Genomic DNA, 21,264 nt, shown 5'->3' with positions numbered 1-21,264 from the left:
TTTGAAAATTTAACCATTGAATTCATGTTCTTTATGCTTTTAATACACATGTCAAATTTTGTATCAATCGGATATTATTTACTATATGATCTATAAGCTTATATTTTATACATAATTTTAAACTACAAAAATTTGGAATTTAAATAATTATTAATGACATAGTTATTGATCTTTAATTTACTAGAAATTTTGTAAGCATAGATGATATAAGAAAAAGATGTAATCCAATGGTGAATTTGTCAAAATTCACCTTTAATAAAAAAATAATGAGTAAGGTTGTAATTTTTGGCTACAAATAAATTAATCTTATTGATGAGAGAGAGAGAGAGAGAGAGAGAGAGAGAGAGAAACAAGCCCTCTTGGAATTCACAAGTTATGCTCACTTTTCTATGGGGTCCTATGGGGTCCTGCTCACTTTTCACTTTTGGTAGAACCGTAATGTTTCCCATATATACCTACCATAATTTCAAAAGACAAATATTTTGTTCCACTTTTGGTGTTCCATTTTATAATCTACTAATTTTGGTATATTTTTCCACTTAAAACTTTTGTTATTTTATATGAAATGTAAAATAAATATATGGTAAGTTGTGTTTGGTAGAATACAAAAAATAGTAAAGACTAGAGTGTATTTTTATATCTTGGTTCATGACTTCTACTCCTTTTTTTTTTTTTCTTCTTTTGAGGAAATCATGACTTCTACTCCTAAATTCATTTTTATGATTTTCTTTTGATTGAATTTAAAAAATAAATAAAAATATTTTCTTTTGATTGAGAAAACAAGGATTAACGCTAACACACACACAATAATCTCAAACGTTTCTCTGCTAATAAATCAAAGATCACATTAATCTTCTTTTATAGCATAGCAGAAGTTGGCAAAGATTGGTTAAATAACTTCATTAGTATTTCCCATCCATCTATCCATATCTCTCTCTCTCTCTCTCTCTCTCTCTCTCTCTCTCAAACCCTAGAAGAAGAAGAAGAAGAAAGAGTGAGAGACATAAGAGACTATAGATTAAAAGTCATGGCAACCCTCCGAGTTCACTCATCCATATTTTTTCTGTTTCCAACCGTTCTCCTCCTTCTCCTCCTCCACTTCTGTACCTTAAACCAAACCCATCTCTCATTCATTTTCTCTTCCATAACATCTTTTGACCATATGCAAACGAATTATACAACCCCACAAATCTCACCCGCACCTGCACCTGCACCTGCACCTGCTCCAGCCATGGCAGAAGCTCCTCTTAATCCTTTACATATCAGAGTAAGTTCAATGGTTAAAATGTGCTTGTAAATTTTGAAAGATTCATAATATATGTATTTGATTCAATATGAATATATATGATCTTCTTTTTTCTTTTTCTTTTTTAATTTTTGCAGAACAAGAGTGGTAAGAAAAGAATTGAAGACGACTTGGCTAGAGCAAGAGCGGCTATTCGCAAAGCAATTCGTACGAGGAAATGGAATTATACATCTGATGATGATGATGGAAGTTTCATCCCAAGAGGTTCCATTTACAGAAATGCCTATGCGTTTCATCAGTTAAGTTTTCAGAGATATCTACTAATTTGGTTTCGTTTATTCTATGATAAAACTTTAGTATTAATAAAGTGAATTGGCAATAATCCCGAAACGTAACTTTTTGAGTTTTGAGTATTTTCCTCGTTTGCTTAATTGCTTGCTACTAATATTAAAGTTTGAGAACCCTGAAATTAATGTTGAGATCTTCAAACGGTTCACCTTCATGGTATCAAGAATTTTGTTTTTGCCTTTTTGGTGTGTTGGTGGGTTAAGGTTAAGATTGCAAGTCAAAGTTTAGGAGTAAGAGACACGGGTCGATGAATTTGCGAATTAAAAGTGAAAGCGTGAGTGATCATTAACACACGTGAAAACCGTTTGATACGCTGGAGGATTCAAACCCAAATTAATCTTGATTTATAGTAGTGAGATACAAGAAGACTCTTGCCGAAGTTCGTGCCAGTCAACTGTGTGATCGGATTGATTTATATGCATGCATTATGAGAGAGGATCCAAATTTTGGTAAAACATGCAACTTGACTAATTAAGTGCTGCCTATTTAGAACAGGGAAATGATGATGTCCTTATGGGCATGTTTAATAATTAATTTAAAAAAAAATTTTATGAGGAAAGAAAAAATAATTAATATTTTGATAATTTTTTTATTTTTTATAAAAATTGTGTCAAAACTTTCTTAAAACAAATTATTAACTATTACCTTAAAGATGACCTTTTAAAATAAAGTAATGAGTAGTGATGGCCATGACTTCAGCTACATACCTTTTATAGAATCTAGGTTAGCTATTATCTTCAAACATTAGCTTTTTTATCATTCAAACAGTGAAGTGATGATATTATATTATAAATCTAGGTTACCTTCTATTTCTGTACAAAATCTTTTCTTCTTGGTCATACTCCTTTTATATATCTTTTTATCATTCAAGCGGTGAAGTGATGATATTATATTATATTATTAACTTCTATTTCTGTACAAAATCTTTTCTTCTTTGTCATACTCCTTTTATATATATAATATATATATGTATATAAGTTAGGATTGAGTTATTTTTCTTTTGTATTAATATAAAAAACTTTAAGTGAAGATAATTTTTTTTTTTTTTTTTGCATTTTTCTGTATTTGATAGTATCAAAAAAAAAAATCATAGAAAATCTATCTCTTTACTTCCCTTATTTAGTTTGACATAAGATAGGGTTGTTTTCTATTAAAATTTTCTGAAAATAACTTTATCTTTCCAACTCATTTTAAAGTTGCTACCAAACATAGGAAAGTAAGATAATTTTCTAAAAAATACTTTATAGAAAATGATTGATTGTTTTTTTTTTTTAATACCCTATAAAAATTCTACTTTAGTCTAATCTAAGTGTATATGTATGTGAAACTCTCTCCTGTACACTTGAATTCCGGCCCTACTCCCCACATCCCACAAGTACTCATTGTTCTAAAAATGTTAATGTAAAAACAAACGGAGCGTTAGTATATTTTACTATGATATTACACTACATTATATAAAACTAATATTTTAAAAATCCAAGCATTGAATACTTGAATTACATTTTTTTTTTCATATGCATGTCAAATTTTATTCTATGAAAAAAGTTAAAAAAACTATTTTTACATTGCACTATTCATGTAAAGTGTACATTGTAGTTATAAGAATTGTACATTTTCTCCCAAAATAGCAAATATTAATCACATTTTTACCTAAAATATACACTTCACATGGTATATTTGTGTATGCCCTTTTATTTGTCATTTGAATTTTTTTTTTTTTTTTTTGAAGCCATTTGTCATTTGATTCAAACTTATCTTGGTGTAAGTGTGTAACAATTCCTAAGTCTTGCACAACTTAAAAATTAATAATAAAATTAGATATTAGTAGATATGCGTAATGAGATTTATATCTAGGCTTCTAACTTTATACTAAACTGTCCATTTGGAAACAGATTATCTAACTTTTCACTGGAAATTTTTTTATCGAAAATATACTAAAGTATACTTGTACTTTGAAAAAGTGAGAAAAAAGCTTAAAAATGCTAAAAACTAAAAGTTGAACTTATAAACTAATGTCAAACAGACACTAAATATTACTAGAAGAGTATAAATGTGTCAGGAAAAATTTTATTTTAATTAGTAGAAGTAAATCATAGGATAGATCATGTAAGTTAGATTATAGAAATTGATTTTTTTACCTTTTTCTTTTTTTAAGAGTGGTAATGTTTGATATTATTTGCAAACGCTACACGTTCGATTCGTTATGGATTTTTTCCCCCTTTTTTATGGGGATTCTTCATGGATTAGTATTTGATATAAATGAGTTTATGTCAAAGTGAGTGAACCCACTCATGATTAATAAATAGGTTAATTCAATTCATCGTTCATGTCAAGTCTATTTTAACACGAAATCATTTAACACATATTTTTAAATGTAAAATTGACTAAATAGAGAAATTCTATTGATTATATTAAAAATTTCTTCATTTAAACCCTAAAGTATTTAATCCTTTAATCCAAAACAAAGGGAAAAAAAATCTCATTTTCATTTTATTTTTGTAAAATTATGTATTTCTAAATTTCAATGGTACTTCATTAGGTTGAAATGTGAAATTTTAGATTCTATGTTACCAATACTTTAATATGAAATTTTTTTTGTTTATGATTATTATACTTAATGTGCTTATAAAATATAAGAATATGTTAATGATTTAAGTTATAGTTTTAAATGGGTTGAAATAGGTTGTGTTTGTGTCAATACAACATAACTTGATTGAAATGAATCATGTTTGTGTCAATCTAATATGACCAACTTATTAAACAAGTGATATGGGTCATGTTGAGTTAACCCATTTAGAGGGGAAAAAAATTGTGTTGACGTTGAGAGATTTTGATATAATTATTAAATAGGTTGTGTTCATACAAGAGAAATAACAATTTTGTTTACTTCTCATGATTTTGGCTGAGCAGGAGTCATAAAGAAATGGTGAAGAGATTCAAAGTGTGGGCTTACAAGGAAGGAGAGCAACCCTTGGTCCATGATGGACCCACTAAGAACATCTACTCTATTGAAGGTCACTTCATTGATGAAATGGAAAGTGGGAAGAGCACATTCATGGCCCGCCATCCTGATGAGGCCCATGTATTCTTCCTACCCATAAGTGTTACATACATTGTTGAGTACATCTACATGCCTGTCACTGACTACGCTCGTGATCGACTAGTCCGGATCGTCACTGATTACATCTATACCGTAGCGGATAGATACCCATATTGGAATAGAAGCAGTGGAGCGGACCACTTTTTCGTCTCTTGTCATGATTGGGTAATATTTATTTTACAAATTGTGCATTTTTTTTAGCATCTTTAGCTAAGTCTCTTTTATTTTCTTTATCTTATGAATTTTTTTTAATAAACAAATTTGGTTGGTTCTAATTAGAGCAAAAGTCTGCCCAAAGTCCAGATGTTCAATACTTCAATTAAAGTTTGTGATTTGGTCTTGGGCTGGTCCAATTCAAAGTTCAAAAATCTTAAACTTAAAGCAAGACTTGTGGTCATGGTCTCGATTGAACTTAGTGAGTTGTATAAAAGACTATAGAAATTCAATATATTGTTAATTTGTTATCAGGCTATATAATACACTTAAAAATTTATTTGGGATAAGATTAGCACATTCTCAAGGGCACTAAGTTTTGGATTTGACTTCCATAATAGGAAAAGCCTATGAACTATTGGTGAAATAAAGACTTAGTACTCACCATATGATTTAATGTACCCAATGTGATATCTTATTATACTATTCACTCTCTAATCAACTCCACTTTTAACTTGATTTGATCATTGGAATAGTGAAACACAAGTAAATTTTGGAGTATACCTAAATTTATCCTCTATCTACAAAGAAGTAGTTCATCTAGGTTGAAGATTTGGTCCAGTTTAGTTCAATTTTCATTTTTCGAATTGTTCTTCTACTTCAAATTTTAACTAATAGTCTGTCTCATTTTTCTATCAAAATAATATAGAAAGCTTTTCTCTATCTCTTGGGTGTAATAAACATAAATCATCCAAATGTTAATCAACCACTAGATTACATATTTATCTAGTAACGCATCTTCTTCTTGATATTCCAGGGACCAGAAGTATCAAAAGATGATCCTAAACTTTTCAAGAATTTCATGAGAGTACTATGCAATGCCAACACCTCAGAAGGATTCCAACCAGGAAGGGATGTCTCATTACCAGAATATAACTTGGAACCCATTAAGCTCAGCCCACCTCGCAACCTTGGCCTAGCCCCTAATAAGCGTTCTATCCTCGCATTCTTTGCAGGAGGGGCCCATGGAAACATAAGGAATGCTTTATTGGAGTATTGGAAGGACAAAGACGATGAAGTTCGAGTCCATGAGTACCTTCCCAAGAACCAAAACTATAGTAAACTTATGGGACAAAGCAAGTTTTGCTTGTGCCCAAGTGGGTTCGAAGTGGCAAGCCCAAGATTGGTTGAGGCAATTTTTGCAGAGTGTGTTCCAGTGATTATTTCTGATTATTATGTGTTACCCTTTAGTGATGTTCTTAATTGGAGCAAGTTTTCGCTGCATATTCCATCAAAGAGAATACCAGAGATTAAGACAATTTTGAAAGGCATTTCAAACAGCAAGTACTTGAAAATGCAGAAGAGGGTGACAAAAGTGCAAAGGCATTTTGAGCTGAATCGACCGGCCAAGCCATTTGATGTTTTTCATATGTTGCTTCACTCAGTATGGCTTAGAAGACTTAACATTAGGCTGCAATAATTTCCTTAATCAACTTTGTGCATAGATTTCTAATCATCATTTGTATGTTTTAACTGTTTATGTTAAATAAAATATAAGAATGCATGATTATTATTTTTTATTTAAAGTTAAATACAACAATAATATTATTAGCAAAAAAAAAATACAACAATAATATTTGTTAGTTATTACTTGTAATCTGCATTTTCTTCTATTGAAGTTTTCAAGATTTTTAGTTTTTACTCATAATCTAAACTCTAAAGACACAAAACTTCATGTTCAACACAGATTTTGGTGACCATTATTTTACGTTGAAACACGGCCTCTATGTTGGCTGGTTAAGTTCAATAGGACTCTAAATCCTTCGTTAGTTGACAACTATTAATCATTTAGCTAGAAATATAAAATATCTTGCAACATAACATTGTCAATGCATTTAGGCTCAGTTTGGATCCACATTGCATTTGCTGCGTTTAAGTTTCCTGCGTTTTCCCTTTTTTTTTTTTTTTTTGCATGCCTTTTCTCCCAACAAGCGGCTATTGTTTATGTACTGTACATGAACAGTAGCTGCAACTTTTGACCAGTCTTCTGTGAACAGTGCATCCGTGCACTGTTCACGGATCCACAAATTTCATTTTTTATCAATTTTTTCATTAAAAATGGGTTCCACGGCACTATTCACACATTTAAAAATTATTTTGCTACAGTGTTTTCAGTTTTCAGTTTCAGCAAAATAAGTTCTATCCAAACAGACTTAATGTTCTACACCCATACCTTCCCCTAAATCAGCTGTAGCAACTGTTAAAAGTATTTGTGTAGATTGTGATATGAAGGAAACAAAGTGGATTTGTTTCTAAAACTATCCTACATTTAAAAAAAAAAAAAAAAAATTCGTGAGTACATAAAATAACACAATCGTTAACAAATAAAATAATTAAAATAATCTATGGACATTTATAAAACACATGTCTGTGTGGCGCACTAGGCACATGCATTTTTTTTTTTAATAAATAAAATGAGATGCATTGATCATTACTCATGATTTTATACCAAAGAAAAAAAAACTTATTTTTAAAATGTCACTGCTTTTTTGAAGTGCTATGAATAAATATAAAAAGTCACAATATTCATAAAATTAAAAGGTGCCGTGATGTTCAAAAATGTATTTTGTACACGCATTGTAAGCTTTTTCTCCCTAAAAATGTTATATTTTAGAGTTGTTGGACTCAATAAGACCTGGCCCAATTTCATTAATTTTCATTAGCCCAAACTAAATTCACTTATTTATGAATTGAATGATATAAGGCCAGCCCAATTTCATATATAAAGTGATTCAATATGATCCAAACAACATACAAACATATCGTATGATACATAAGTCTCTCCAATATAATACTCATCTCTTTGCTCCCAATTAAATAGGTACCGTACAGTACTATCAACCATGCACCAAAAGAAGAATGTTTATGATCTATGACCAGATTAATACAACTTACAAACATTCAAAGTCAAATAACTTCAAGAAATTACAACTAAAATAAGAAAATAGTCCTAAAAATTCATACACACAAACACGCATAAAGAACCTTTTGTGAAATGATTTTTGATAAGTTTAGGACAAAATTGTGTTTTAAGTTTTAACATACCTAGTTGGATCAAATTCATACCAAACCCACCTTTGGGTTTCGATGAATTGATGGGCTTGAATCTAATTTTATCAATTCTAATTAATTGATCAGGAAATGACTTGCAGCCCAACCTAATTTGCAGACTTTTTTTTTTTTTTTTGAGAATAATTACAATATGATGCTAACCTCGCAACTCGAACCCTTTCTTCCCTAGACCCCCAATAACTTTGTACATGGGGAGGTGCCAATTCAGCTACAAGGCTTTTGACAACCTAATTTGCAGACTAATTGTACATGAATATATGTTTTGAAACAGTCTTTTACATGAATTTCATTACTATATAAAAAGAAAAGCCTAAGAACACATATTTTGCCACAACTTACACATATCAAGTGATAATTGGATTACTTTTCACCAAATAAGAGTGGTATGTAATCTAATCAAAAGTTTACACTACTTATGTAATAAGTTGTAGCAGAGTGTGTGGCTATAGAAGAATTGCATTTTTTTTTTTTTTTTAAATTGTAATAACTCTAAAGACACACTCAATTTCACACTTAATTTCATAATATATTAAGTGGTTAATTGTGAGTGATGGACACTTTACACCACCCAATCCTTTAACACAACCCACCACTTTTATTCAACCGTGCACAATCCACTGCATCAATATCAATATTGTGAAATTAGGTTTATGAGCGTTATTATTAGCTTCTTTTTTTTTGTTGGTTTTATAATTGGAGATTAGGGGGCTGTTTGGGTTTTGTGTTTTTATAACCCATAACTCTGTTTCCATCACCCATAACTCAAAATATGTGGGTCCCATGGCTGAATGGTTTATTTGGGGATGTTTTCAATTTTTGTTTCTATCACTCAATTCTCTGATTTTTGAGTGATGGGTTATGGAAACTAAATACACATAAATGTGTTTTCAGTTTCCAAAACTCAACTTCCATGGCATTTTCGTAATTAAACACACATATATGAGACCCACTGTCAGTGCAAAGTCACACCAGCCCACCTTTTGATACAACTTGCAACGGCTCTCTTCATCAATGGGAATCAGATCACTCCTTCATCTTCATACAACCATTTTCTTCTTCTTCTTTTTTTTTTTTTGGTAAACTATACCACCATCTTCATACCACCACCGATCGAAGCTCAGACCCACCATCTTTTTTTTTTTTTTTGGGTAAACTATATCACCATCTCCATACCACCATCGATCGGAGCTCAGACCCACCATCTTTTTTATTTTTTTTTGGGTAAACTATAACACCATCTTCATACCACCACTAATCGGAGCTCAGACCCACCATCTTCTCCATCCTTCCTAACTCCACTGTTGGCACCATCATCTCGGTCTCAAACCCATTAATCTCCAAAATCAAGAAACAAAATTTTCAATTCAAACAATCTCCAAAATCTCTGACCCACTACTCTGTTTTTCTCTCTCTTTCAGTTTCAAACTTTTCATCAATGGCGTCGCTCGTCGATCCGACTTTGTCGCTCATCAATGGCATTGCTTGTTGCTCATCGGCTTTTTTAGGGGAAAAACGAAGAGAAAATCACAGAAAAACAAAGGGAGAAAAACAGGGGAAAAACGAAGAGAAAAGCAGAGAAAAACGAAGGGGAGAGTAGGGGAAAAAAAAAGAAAAAAGGAAAGTCTTATGACATGGGTCAGAGTGTGGGTCCCAGTTTTTTTAGATTTTTTGGTTGAAAACATAACTGAGTGATATGTGCCAAACGGGTGGGTTTAGGAAATTGGGGTATTTTAAGTGATAAGTAATGAATAACGAAAATTGAATGAAAAGTGATAAGTGATTGAAAAAAAAATAATAATAATAAAATAAAACCCTAGAATTCCCGAGAATCTTTCGACTATAAAAACATCATCCCAAAGACCTATGGACTAAAAACAGATCCCATATTTTGGGTGGGTAATGGTATCCGACCCGACCCGAGAAAATCATTAGTTTTCATGCCCTAAAACCCTCACTCACACACACGTACGATGTGTCTCTAAAATCCTTTAGCGTCTCCAGCCCCCTCCGAAGTCGTACTTTCACAATTCCACAAAACAAAAACAAAAAAACCACCTTAAAATTTAAAACTAAAAACTTGGGTCTTCTTCGTTTAAGCAAAGGCACTTTGCGTTTGCGTAGACCAACACAGTCCCAAAGCAAAGACTCAGAGAGAGAGACACTGTGAGAGAGAGAGAGAGAGAGAGAGAAAGAATCCGAAGCACTGAAAATACAACAATAAAGCATCAATCAGCAAAAACAAATGGCAGATGATGCGGCGGCGGCGGTCTCCGTACCCGAACGTACCTCCATTCCCTCCGGCGACGACTCGGTCTGGGCTGACGTGTCGCCTCTCCTTGAATCCGCATGCAAAGGTTCTTTCCTTCTTGCCCTTACTCCACTCTTTCTCTCTCGCTTTCCATCTCTGTTTGTTTCCCGAGAAAGTTGTGATTATATATGCTTTTTTTTTTTTTTTTCTTGAAAGAGTATAACTCAAGGGGATTATTCAGTTTGCGTAATTAGAAACAATGGGGTTTTTGATTGGTTGCTGAGAAAATGGAGGATTAAGTGAGGGAATGATGAGGGAAATTGGAATTTTTTTTTTTTTGGTTCAATTGGGAACTGATTGAATGAGTAAAGTTTGAGTTTTTGGTTTTGTTAGAAATTAAACAGTAAAAAATGTGTGGAAAGGTTATTAATTTTATGCTTCATTTGTTGCTGGAATTGTACTGGAAAAGAAATAAATGTGAACAATATTGAGGCTTTTACTATTGTTCTTATTTTAAATTTTATGCTTGGTATTTGATGCGACCTTTTTTTAAAAATTCAAATTCTTTTCTTAGGAATGCTAATCTTAACAATTAAAGAAAGTTTACATTTTTTTCACACACACATATATATAAATTATAATCTTCTCTGTTGCCTATGACATTCACATCAAATGGTATTTCCTAGTGTTTTCAATAGAGACGTTTAAGGCTCAAATCCCCCTTCCCTACTTTTAAAATATATATATATATATATATATATATATATATATATAATCAGTTTCCAATGACCTTCAGATCAAATGACATTTCCTAATGTGAACAATGGAGACGTCCAAGACTCAAATTCCCCTCCCCCACTAAAAATGTGTTTAAAAAAAATCTATAATCCTCTCAGTTCTCCTCCTACCTAAAATAGGATAACACACAGTACTAGATGAAACGGAAATAAAGTTAAGTATGATATTTGTATCATGTGGATGGCCACCTTCCTAATTGACTGGCTCTTACTTCTGCATGTACTGATGCCTTAGCTTAGGCATTAAAAGGGATGTGAAGGGTTGGTGTAAGCCTTTCATTTAAAAATTGCATAGCAGAATTGAGATATAAAATGTGGTGCTGTACCCGCATGTTGTTGGCTTTTCTCTTGATTCTATCTTCCTTTCATAATGTTTGTAGATCTTCGAGACGGTGAACTTATTCATGGAGATAATTTCAATCTTTTTGCTGCAATGTCTGCTTTGGAGGTACTTATTATGTCTTTGATTATACTTAACCTTTTTATGCTATTTTTAGCTGTTAAATATGAATTATGTGTATTCTTATTCAATTTAGGCTGCATTAAATAGCATAGCAAAAATATGTTTTCTATTGCTAATTTGATGGTTTTTCAACCCTTTATACACACACACACACACACATGTTTGGTAAGAATACACTTTACTTCCCTGGGGGGGGGGGGGAGGGGGGAGATAACATGGGCAAAGCCCAAGTACATGGGAAGCATACAGGAACCTTGCCCATTTAAAAGAGACTACTGCATAAAATTAAGAGCATCAATTTATCTAGAAAAGATTAATGAGAGCCAAAATGATGAACTAATAAGGGAAAAAAAAAAAAAAAAAATGAAAGAGCACCATTGTTGGGGCTGTGCCATTTTAATCTCTTTTCTGCTATTTCTACTAAAGTGTTTCCTTAGTTTTCTTTGCTCAATCTATGCTTTGTTGGAAAAATTTCTTTAATATCGCAGTATTTTGTGGTGTGATGCTCTGTTCAAATGTGTGATGCTATTGACAAGTCATTCCTATGTTTCCTGCTTGTTGGATGTGACCTAAAGTGAATTGTATGGGATTATAAATATAAAGACTTGCATAATCTCACTGTATTTATAAATGAATACTTGCATAATCTTACTGTTATCATCTTCAACAATGGTTTTTCCACTTTGATTATGTTTAATTTTGTTCTCTATATGCTCAGCCTATACTCATTAGTTTGTAATTGCTATTCTTAATAGATAATGGACCCGAAGATGGATTCTGGTATTGTTTGTAAATACTATTCCATTGATGAAGCCATAGAGAACGGTGCTGCTCCAGTTCCTATTAGCATTAACAAAACTGTTGATGTTCAATGCACTATTGACATCATGGACCATCTTCTAGCATGTGAGGTATCAGCAGTATTACTTTTCATGATTAGTCTTACCCTATGTAGCAAAGACATAGCCTGACCTTGATTGACATGCCGACTCTATACAAAATTGCTTTTTCTTCCCCTTTTTTGTATTTGTAGTGACTGCTTTTTATTTGTTTTTCTATCTAAACTATAAATCTTCAATGTATGACCTACCTAATCTTTATCTCTAGAGTCTAAAATATGATCCTATATGCAGGCGACATGGCACAAGGGTCATTCGTTGGCACAAACTGTGTTCTCTTGTATCTATCTTTTGAGACCTGATAGGACATCTTCACATGCCTTGCTTCATTCATATTGCAGAGTCATACGTGCAACCTGCAAGGCGGTTATTTCGGTTGTCTCGGATGCACGTACACATGAAGTAAAGTATTCCAACAAATCCCTTTTTTTCTCTTCATTTTATAGAACAAATTTTTGGTCTCACTTTCCTCCCTAATTTAAAGTCAACATTGCCTTAAGGAGTTGTTTAGTATTCAGGTAATTTTACTTTTTTGTCAAGTACAGACAGTTGGGGAGATGATTTCTAAAACTAAAAGAATGTTGCAGTATTTTGTTGTTATGGCTCCTTGTATGATGTGAGGAGAACAGTAAAAGTGAGAAAGTGAATCTAGTTTTAGACTGCTTGTATGTAATAGTAATTGTTGATTCAAATTATTTTTTGGTATCCTCTTGGCCGAAAATCAGTGTTGGTGAAAGTGTGAGGTGCACGTAAGTGCAAAGCATGTGCCTGATTGAAGTAAAGCACACATCTTTAAAAAATATTATGGTAAATTTGAAAAGAATTATTAGTGTACAATATGACACAACTAAGTGAACAACTAATGATATTAAATTAAGACATAGCATCTTTTATAATTCTCTTGTGCTTTATAAAATATACACAGACAACCATGATATTTGATAGCTATGATCAAAATGAAGTACATGGCTGAATTAAAATATATCCAAAAGGCAAAGGCCAAAAAGTACTAAAATGGTAAGTAGCGACTTCAATGCCTAACATAAGCAATTCAATGCAGTCCTAAAGTATATAATCAGCATCCCCATTAAGCAGATGACAATCATCATTGTCATCGCAAGAGATGTACCCTACATCATATTCCTCAGCTACTTCATTTTAATTAATAGTCTTTCCATCATTAGTAGCATGTTTTTAACTGGATTTGTCTGGATGCTGGACTTTTTCCTAGTGGTGTTGTGTGGTGAGATCATGTGGTCACTTAGATATATTTCTCAAAAGGCGCCATTTGAGCTTATTAAAAGCTCAAAAAAATTAAGTGTACAGAAAGCGCTTCGCTTTAGGTGCGGAAAGTGCTTAAAGGTTGATGCTTTGCACTTTGAGTGTGCATAAGTGTGCTTTTACCAACACTGCCAAAGATTTCATTTTTAGTCTAAAAGAAAAGCTTCATTTACTGCATATATTAAGTTATTAACCTTCATTAAATTTCAATCTGTTGTTTCTAATCATCTTTTTATTTAAAAAAAAAAAAAATGAAACATACATATCTAGAAATACTTTTTTGTCTCATTTGTTTGTTTGGCAGGAAGATGATCTTTTTACAATGGCATATGGCCTTCCTTTGGATGGGGATGGAGATGAAAAGTGCTTGTCATTGCTAAATGCTGTTGAAGAAACAATTTCTCGCCAATTGCGTGCTTGCAAAGCCCCCTCGTCTAGAAGAAGAGTTTTAGAAGGTTGTTGTCAGATAACTTGCTTGAATCTTATGTTCCTCCTCTCTTTTTTATAAGCAAGTCATTTTTTGTCAAGATTGCAAGGGATTCAAAGGAGTCACATATGATGAATATGGTTGCTCTTCTTTGTTTTTATTTTTTTAGGCCAGACTAGGATCGGTTGATCTTAAGTGTGAATTGTTACATATTTGATGTAAGACATGTTTAAAAATTTGCCCACAATTTCTTATCTTGTAAGCCTCTATGTCAAACATAACTTACAGTGGCCTATCTGGTTTTTCTTAATTCTAAGACCATTCTGTTGCTATGTTGTGAGATATAAGAAGTGGTTGCTAATGAGTGTCTGAAGGTATGCTAGCAATGGTATGCCACTTAAACTAACAAATTTCTGGGCTATGTGGCAAACATGCTCAATTTTTTTTGGTATTAGTGTTAAGTGTAATAAAAACTTTATCTCATTGTATGAGCCTTTGGCATTGATAGCACTTTCTGCTTTATAGGATCAGGCACACTTTCTCACTGCATGTAAGTTCTAATCTTCAGAAAAAATTTCTTCATGTATTTGCTTGCTATTTTGATGCAGATATGGAGCCCTTACAAACAAATCTTGATTTAGAAGAAGGCTACTGTAAAGCCTTGTTATGCCGCTTACGCTTTCGTAAGGTCTTATCCTGTGTAGACTCTTTAATGTTCTGTAATTTATTTAGGTTATTGTCTCTGCATCATCTATGATCGCATATATATGTCTGCATAGAAATTTATGTTTTATCCTCTGAAAGTATGCTCATGAGCACCCCTTCTATTGTTTTTGGATCATTATTATGTGCTTCAGTACATAGCATCTTGTATATATCTTTGGTGCTTTGAATATTTATTTGATTTTTTGAAAGAGTTATTGAGAGTTTATGCTTGTAGCCCTTGACAAGATGCATCAGTTAGGGTTATCATTTTTTTGTTGTTGTACATATAACTCTTGTATAAACATAAAGAATTTGTTAATTAATTTTCTGTATATGTTTTACCCTCCTTGTCTTTGCAAACTCTGATTATTCCTGACACTGCAGGCTTGAGATCTCTATTTTGTTACATACAAGTGAAAAAAATTAGTTCTGCCTCGTCATTTACTTTCCATGTTTTCCTCTAAGTTATTATTTGGTCTCTTCTCCTGGTGTTTGTACATACGCACTGTTTTATGACCTTTTTTCTAATGCATAGACCAAAAACCCAGATCAAATTTTGTTTAATTGGTATTTTCAACATCTTTTCTTTGTTATCAGCATTTTTACCATGCTCTTACATCTATGAGGCGGCCTCAAGGGAGAGGTTTGGAGTTGGCAAGGAAACATATAGCTACCTGCATATCAGAGCTAGACTGCATTTATAGATCATCAGATTTTCTTAGATCTAGTGCCTGTGGAACTAGTGAGGATGGCATAGAAAATAGAACAACTGCTTCTGGCTGTCAGCCTATTGGGTTTGATGCTAGCTTAAATTGTAGATTATCTGCACCTACTCCACCTCGTGCAATTAAAATCCTTAGTTGGAAAAAGGTAAGAATTTAGATAATTACTTCTGATATGTCCAGTAATTGCATTTTTAAGTCTTTGTATCATAAAATCTCTTTTTTATTTATGAAAAGTAAAAAAAAAAAATGCCAAATGTCTTAAGATTTTTTTGTCTGTGTTCTGCCAGGCCATTGAATATTTTGTGAAATTGCTTCATGATCTAGACATTATATGTTCCTACTCATTGGATCCATCATTAGAAGGTGTTTTGCAGTTTGTGGTTCAGTTCCAAAAATCTCAACCTGATTTGGTTGCAAGAGCTCATCTCCAGGTTGATTTTTACTGCATCTATTTTTATGAATTGATAAATTTTACTGCATCATTAAATTCTTTACTGCACCCCAGTGTACTAGAGTTGGCTCCCTTTTTCATTTTTAATGAAATTCAGTTGCATTCCAAAAGTTGAACCCTACATGTTAAATGGTATTTCAAACAATACCCTCTCCCCCTGTAGAACAAGGTGGAGTGTGGGGTTGTCTGTTCAAAAATTATTGTGTGTGTGTAACTTAACAATAAAAAATAGACAGAGAAACAGAAAAAAGAAACATTTATTCCAAAAATTTTCTGCATGCTAAGTGGTTGTCTCCCTCTTTATGTTGGTTAAATGCATGGGAGGGGAGGGGTAACCCCATTGTTGGTCGATTAAAAAAAGTGATTTATTTTGAAAAAAGAAAGTCCTTTTTTTTATTTTTTATATATAAGTAACAGAACAAATTTTTTTTTAAAAAAAAACCAATACACTGGAAATGTACTGTAGAGGAAAAATATCTGCATGCTAACTATTTATATTTTGTTGATAATTCAATAGTTACAATGGGGGAGGAGGGATTTGAAACCTATATGTCGTTGCTGGAAACATCAGGAGGTGCTAGTTGAGCTACAAGGCTCTTGGGGCTAATTGTTTATATTTGAACAATCAAGTTCATTAAAATTATGAAAAATACAAACAGTCAAGTGAGTAGTAAAAAAACTGGTGATAGTTAATTACATGAAACTAAAAGCTGATGTTCAGGGTGACACTAGTTGTGCTGTCAAATTCATGAGCCAGATCATAAACTTGGGAGAGGATTATGTCTTTGAACTAGATTATTGAGAAATTTGTACGTCGAGGTGACATGTTTATACACTGTAGCATGAAGCTTTGACCAAAAATAAGATATTCTGCATTTTGGGAAGCACATAGTGGCAGAGGTAATATAGCCTCACTTACAAATTCCTTATTTGTAATATGTGCTTCTATATGATGCTTATGATTTGCATTAGAATGTTAATAATTCTTGATCTTGTGGGAATGTTTTGATGTCTACTTTATTTGAGGTACTTATTTCTCTGTCTATGTTCTTATGTCTGGATTCTCAACCTGATAACTTTTGAACAGCTTCTGCTGGTTCAAGATGGGAAACTCTATGGACGGGATTCTATGTTTACTGTTATCACCAGAGCTGCAGTGTTGCCCGAAGTTGCAAAGAACCATGATGTTCAGAAGAATGAATATTTTGTGCAATTAGGGCAGGTGAAGACAATATCATCTTTTGGCATAATTATGTATGCCATTGCTCTCTATTACCAAGTCATTTTAGTAATGATAATCCCACACTGTCCTCTTATTTAGTTCTATTCACTGGTTTGGGTTGAGTTTGGAATCTGGGGAAATGGTCATTGAAATCCTATTATCCTTATATTACTTATTAAATACACATGCCTGCACGCACGCACAAGAAAGATTTATATTTATTGTAATCAATTTAGGTTAACAGCTTCATCAGAAGATAGCATTGTTAAATTATACTTTTGTTGTCACTTGGTGTGTCTGCAGCAGGACTGCTTATAACATTCTTCTGGTTTGTTGCAGAAGGTGCTTCATCTAATATTCATCTAATATGTGCAATGTCATTATGTAATGCAGTTAGTAATCAATATGCTCAAAATTCTTTGTACAAATGCTGCATGGCAAAGGCGTAAGCTAGGGAAAATGCTACAAGATTGGCGTGTTATGTATGTGCAGGTGTGTTCCATATTTGTAGACCATATTTCACGTGCGTTATTAATTTGTTTGTTCTTCTCTTTCTGAAATTCATTTCATGCAAGTTATCATAACAGGGGGTGTAATCTGATTTTATAAGATTGTATTTTCAAATAGCATCCCATAACCGTCCTTTTTGTTTATTATTGGTAGTTTACCCTGAGAATTTGCCTTAAAAATTGCACTATACCCTGAAGCATGATATATTCATAACTTGATGATGTTTGAGTTAACTGTCAACTTTAGATCAGTAATCTGTGTCCCCAGTCCCACCAAAGCTGTATCTTTTGCAATTTGGCAAATATAACTGATATATTTACTTTTATGGTTCGAAGTATGATGTAACTTTAGGAGCAAACATGAATTCTGCATAAGGCAGCTGTTACCTTTGCTACATTGACATTTATACTGCATTATTGATTTTAACTTAAGCCAGGAATCTCATGTTGGCTTTGCAAGAAGAATTAGGCTTGATATCTAATGCATCTATGTTCTTTTATCTGTTGGCAAACAGCTAGAGCTAGCGTTTAGAAAGGAGTTTGGAGAAGTGTCTAGAATTCCAGAAGATGAGGTATGTTAGTCTGCCATAGGTTTAACTGAATTGTTTTCTACCAGTATTGTAGAAAGTGTTTGCTTGTTCGGTCAAGATTTTTATGATTTATAAATTTGCTAAAATTATCAAACCCTGATGCTTTCACCAGTAGGATCTATTTCAAACTTTTTTTTTTGGTTTTGCAGAACGTCTGTGTGAAAATATTCCAACATATCCTCCTTTGGGTAGAGGAGCAAACATACTGGATAGCTTCGCGTTTTCTCATTTTGGGTTTTGAGTTGGAGCTCTATTCCCCAAGTGAATATTGCATGGTATACTGGTATATGTATGTTGTCTTGATTAAGCTTTCAGAGAAGACACATCTTAAGATGGCAGCAAAGAATGACATGGGTAAGTATGCTCGCTAAGTGGTCACTTGGTACTTTATAAGAAACTTGCAGTGTTTGATGAATCTAAGTAGACACATAAGACCCGTGGATTTTTTGCATCTTTGAAAATGAGGATGTTGGAAAAAAATAGTGAATAATTCCAAACATCTAATATGCTGTGTTCTTTTGGTAGGCTAGGAATTTGACATATAGGTCAGAGAAAGCCTGTAGCATGAATTATCTGATTAAGGTGATTTTGGATGAAGAAACTCTTCAGCAGGTCCCTGTGAATGTGTTCTATTTCTTTCTATCTGCAATCAGATATCTGGGAACAACTGAAATAGATTCTTTTGTAATCTGCATGTGATTGTATCTCTATTGAGAAATTTTATTGAGTTTATGATACCCAGTTGGCCAATGAGCTATAGCTCAATTGGCACTTCCTCCTCCTATAATAATGGGATGGTTCAAGCCTATTGCGTGCGTAACTTATCAATAAAAAAAAACTATTCCAATTTGATGTGTTCCTGTGCTTTCGAACAGGCAAACGAAAGGGCAAGAAGAAAAGGGATTCCGCGAAGGATGTTGCAAGGGAATATCGAATCCCACCAGCAGTCTTGTTTCTTCAATGCCAAATATGTCTTGCTGAAGGGCTCACAATGGTAATTCTGCTTGATCTTAATTTTATTTTATGAGATCATGGATGACCACTTCTATGAAATGCCATTTAAGATGCTTGGGAATAGATGTTGACTTCCTGACCTGTGCAAGGTTCTTGGGTTTCGTGGTTGGTAGACCCATACTCTGGAGAAATTATAAGGTCCTCATGGTGGATAAGTAATGTGGTCCACCATTTCAATAAAAGACTCCCACTTGTTTAAAATTGTGGAGTTTTAAATAAAAACTGAATACTGATTCAGCAATTTTAAATAGGTGGGAGTCTTTTACTGGAATGGTGGACAAGTGATGTGGTCCACCATGAGAACGGTATAATTTCTCCATATCTGCTCAGGTTTATGAAAGAGGTCTTTCTAGTTTAAATTAGAAAGGCCATCATATGTTGCAGATGTGATGACAGGTCTTAAATATAGGTCCTTTGCTTAAAGATATTCTACTTAGATGCACTACTTGTGATTTATATTCAAGAAAATATCAAAAGTTGTGTACATATATCGGTTCTTTGCAGATGCTTGCTGCTTTGAGGAATGAACACATGATCTTACAAAGTCGAAATCCTTTTAATACAGAGCAAGAGGTATAGCTTCTAAGCTTATTTTCTGTATATTTTTTTTATATCTGAAGTATCCTAGCCATGGTGGGAAAACATGGTATTGGAATAATTTCTAAGCTATATTGAGGCCAGTTTCAATTGTTTTTCCACCCCTATAAATTTCTTGGTGTGGATGGAGGAAACAATCTTTCCTGAGATACATCTTCAAGACACTAGTAGAAAGTGACTACTTTTTTTGCATATGAAATTGATTAATTTACATGTTAAAATAAATTTAATTATCTAACTCTTGACAAAGTTCCATCATTATAATCATGTAAGCTATGATATGGACTAGATTGCTTTTTGCTTCTTTCTCCATTTGACTTGCCTTATGGTTTTTTAGTTTAATATGTAAAATTTGTCTTCTCACAAAATTTTTAACTTCTTTTGCAGAGATTTATTCAGCACTTTGAACTTTTACAGAAAGCTTGCATTCCTGACCACGTCTCATTCCACTCATTCAGGGAATCCACAACCTATGCTCGCTTATCCGTAAGTGTTTCATCAACCCTGTATATGTGTTTATAATCCTCTCTCTTTTTTTATTATTATTTATAATCCTCTCTCATACGGTCATGACTGATCTCTCTTTCTTTGCCTAGACCCTGGTTATGTATAATTACTTTAAAGATGCTCAGAGGATTGCAAAGGAGGCTAAGAGTAGTTTTTCCAATGACCCTGACAAATTGGCCGAACTCAGAAAAATAGAGCAAGTGGCAGAGCACAATAGCATTGCCTTAAATGTTATTTCCCGGGTAGGAGCCCTCGACCCTACACTAAAGGCTTCTTTTGAGTTCAGCCACCATCCGTACTTCGCTACAGCCGTTGTCAAGAGATCTTGAAAGTGTCCTATATTAATCAACAATTTTGAAAACGCTTTACAGGATTCAGAGGCAATTGAGTCATGCAGTATGGTACTTGTAAGTTGTAACATTACTATTTGTTCAATCAATTTTCCCAATTATTTATTATATTGAGATTGTAATTTTCATTGAGAAACAAATAAATAAATAATAATAAAAACAAATCATTTATGTATTAGTTTCTTGTCTTTTTTTTTTTCTTGGGTTGGGGGTTAGGGTGGGCAAAGATATAATCTCAACACACATGGAAAATGTGTCATCGACTGCAAGACCCTAGGATCATACAAGAAGTTTGTAAATTGGGGGGACATTTTGAATTTGGCATGTGTATGACAAAGTTTATCAAAAGTCTAAGGTCGAACAGGCCCTTTTTCATCAAATTGCGTTCAGTGTACAATTATTTTTAAAATGGTATTTGAAATATATTAATATGTACTTGAAAATAATACCCTTGCTTCTATAAATTTTGATGCACAAAATTTCTTCAATGGACAGTCATC

At 33.1% G+C, this 21,264-nt stretch overlaps 2 protein-coding genes across 3 annotated transcripts; both read left to right on the top strand.

Annotated features, from left to right (window-relative positions):
• Window positions 1-737: 737 nt before the first annotated feature.
• LOC115977116 (probable glycosyltransferase At5g20260) lies at window positions 738-6,427 on the top strand. The gene is made up of 4 exons (XM_031098784.1): window positions 738-1,267; window positions 1,384-1,544; window positions 4,505-4,859; window positions 5,665-6,427. The coding sequence occupies exons 1-4, from the start codon at window positions 1,028-1,030 to the stop codon at window positions 6,325-6,327; spliced, it is 1,419 nt and encodes a 472-aa protein (XP_030954644.1). The 5' UTR covers window positions 738-1,027; the 3' UTR covers window positions 6,328-6,427.
• A 3,534-nt stretch (window positions 6,428-9,961) lies between these two features.
• LOC115977115 (N-alpha-acetyltransferase 35, NatC auxiliary subunit) lies at window positions 9,962-20,872 on the top strand. Of its 2 annotated transcripts, XM_031098782.1 has the most exons (16): window positions 9,962-10,333; window positions 11,405-11,472; window positions 12,243-12,398; window positions 12,621-12,788; window positions 13,972-14,122; window positions 14,703-14,782; window positions 15,397-15,669; window positions 15,812-15,955; window positions 17,063-17,197; window positions 17,591-17,689; window positions 18,222-18,278; window positions 18,446-18,650; window positions 19,172-19,290; window positions 19,815-19,883; window positions 20,295-20,393; window positions 20,504-20,872. In XM_031098782.1, exons 1-16 carry the CDS (start codon window positions 10,222-10,224, stop codon window positions 20,741-20,743), a joined length of 2,175 nt encoding a protein of 724 aa, XP_030954642.1. In that variant the 5' UTR covers window positions 9,962-10,221; the 3' UTR covers window positions 20,744-20,872. The 2 variants fall into 2 exon arrangements, with proteins under 2 accessions (XP_030954642.1, XP_030954643.1); XM_031098783.1 differs by lacking the exon at window positions 15,812-15,955.
• The last annotated feature ends 392 nt before the right edge of the window (window positions 20,873-21,264 follow it).

The sequence above is a fragment of the Quercus lobata genome, chromosome 2, assembly GCF_001633185.2.
Source record: "Quercus lobata isolate SW786 chromosome 2, ValleyOak3.0 Primary Assembly, whole genome shotgun sequence".
Classification (NCBI taxonomy): domain Eukaryota; kingdom Viridiplantae; phylum Streptophyta; class Magnoliopsida; order Fagales; family Fagaceae; genus Quercus; species Quercus lobata.
Note: the sequence above shows the minus strand (reverse complement) of the source record. Positions and strands in the feature narration are given on the sequence as shown.

Excerpts from the sequence above, each read along its gene's own strand:
- LOC115977116 (XM_031098784.1), top strand. The coding sequence starts at position 1,028 with ATGGCAACCCTCCGAGTTCACTCATCCATATTTTTTCTGTTTCCAACC. Across the intron at positions 1,268-1,383 it reads TTAATCCTTTACATATCAGA|AACAAGAGTGGTAAGAAAAG; the intron begins GTAAGTTCAATG and ends TAATTTTTGCAG. Across the intron at positions 4,860-5,664 it reads TCGTCTCTTGTCATGATTGG|GGACCAGAAGTATCAAAAGA; the intron begins GTAATATTTATT and ends TTGATATTCCAG.
- LOC115977115 (XM_031098782.1), top strand. The coding sequence starts at position 10,222 with ATGGCAGATGATGCGGCGGCGGCGGTCTCCGTACCCGAACGTACCTCC. Across the intron at positions 14,123-14,702 it reads TAGAAGAAGAGTTTTAGAAG|ATATGGAGCCCTTACAAACA; the intron begins GTTGTTGTCAGA and ends ATTTTGATGCAG. Across the intron at positions 19,291-19,814 it reads TTGCTGAAGGGCTCACAATG|ATGCTTGCTGCTTTGAGGAA; the intron begins GTAATTCTGCTT and ends GGTTCTTTGCAG.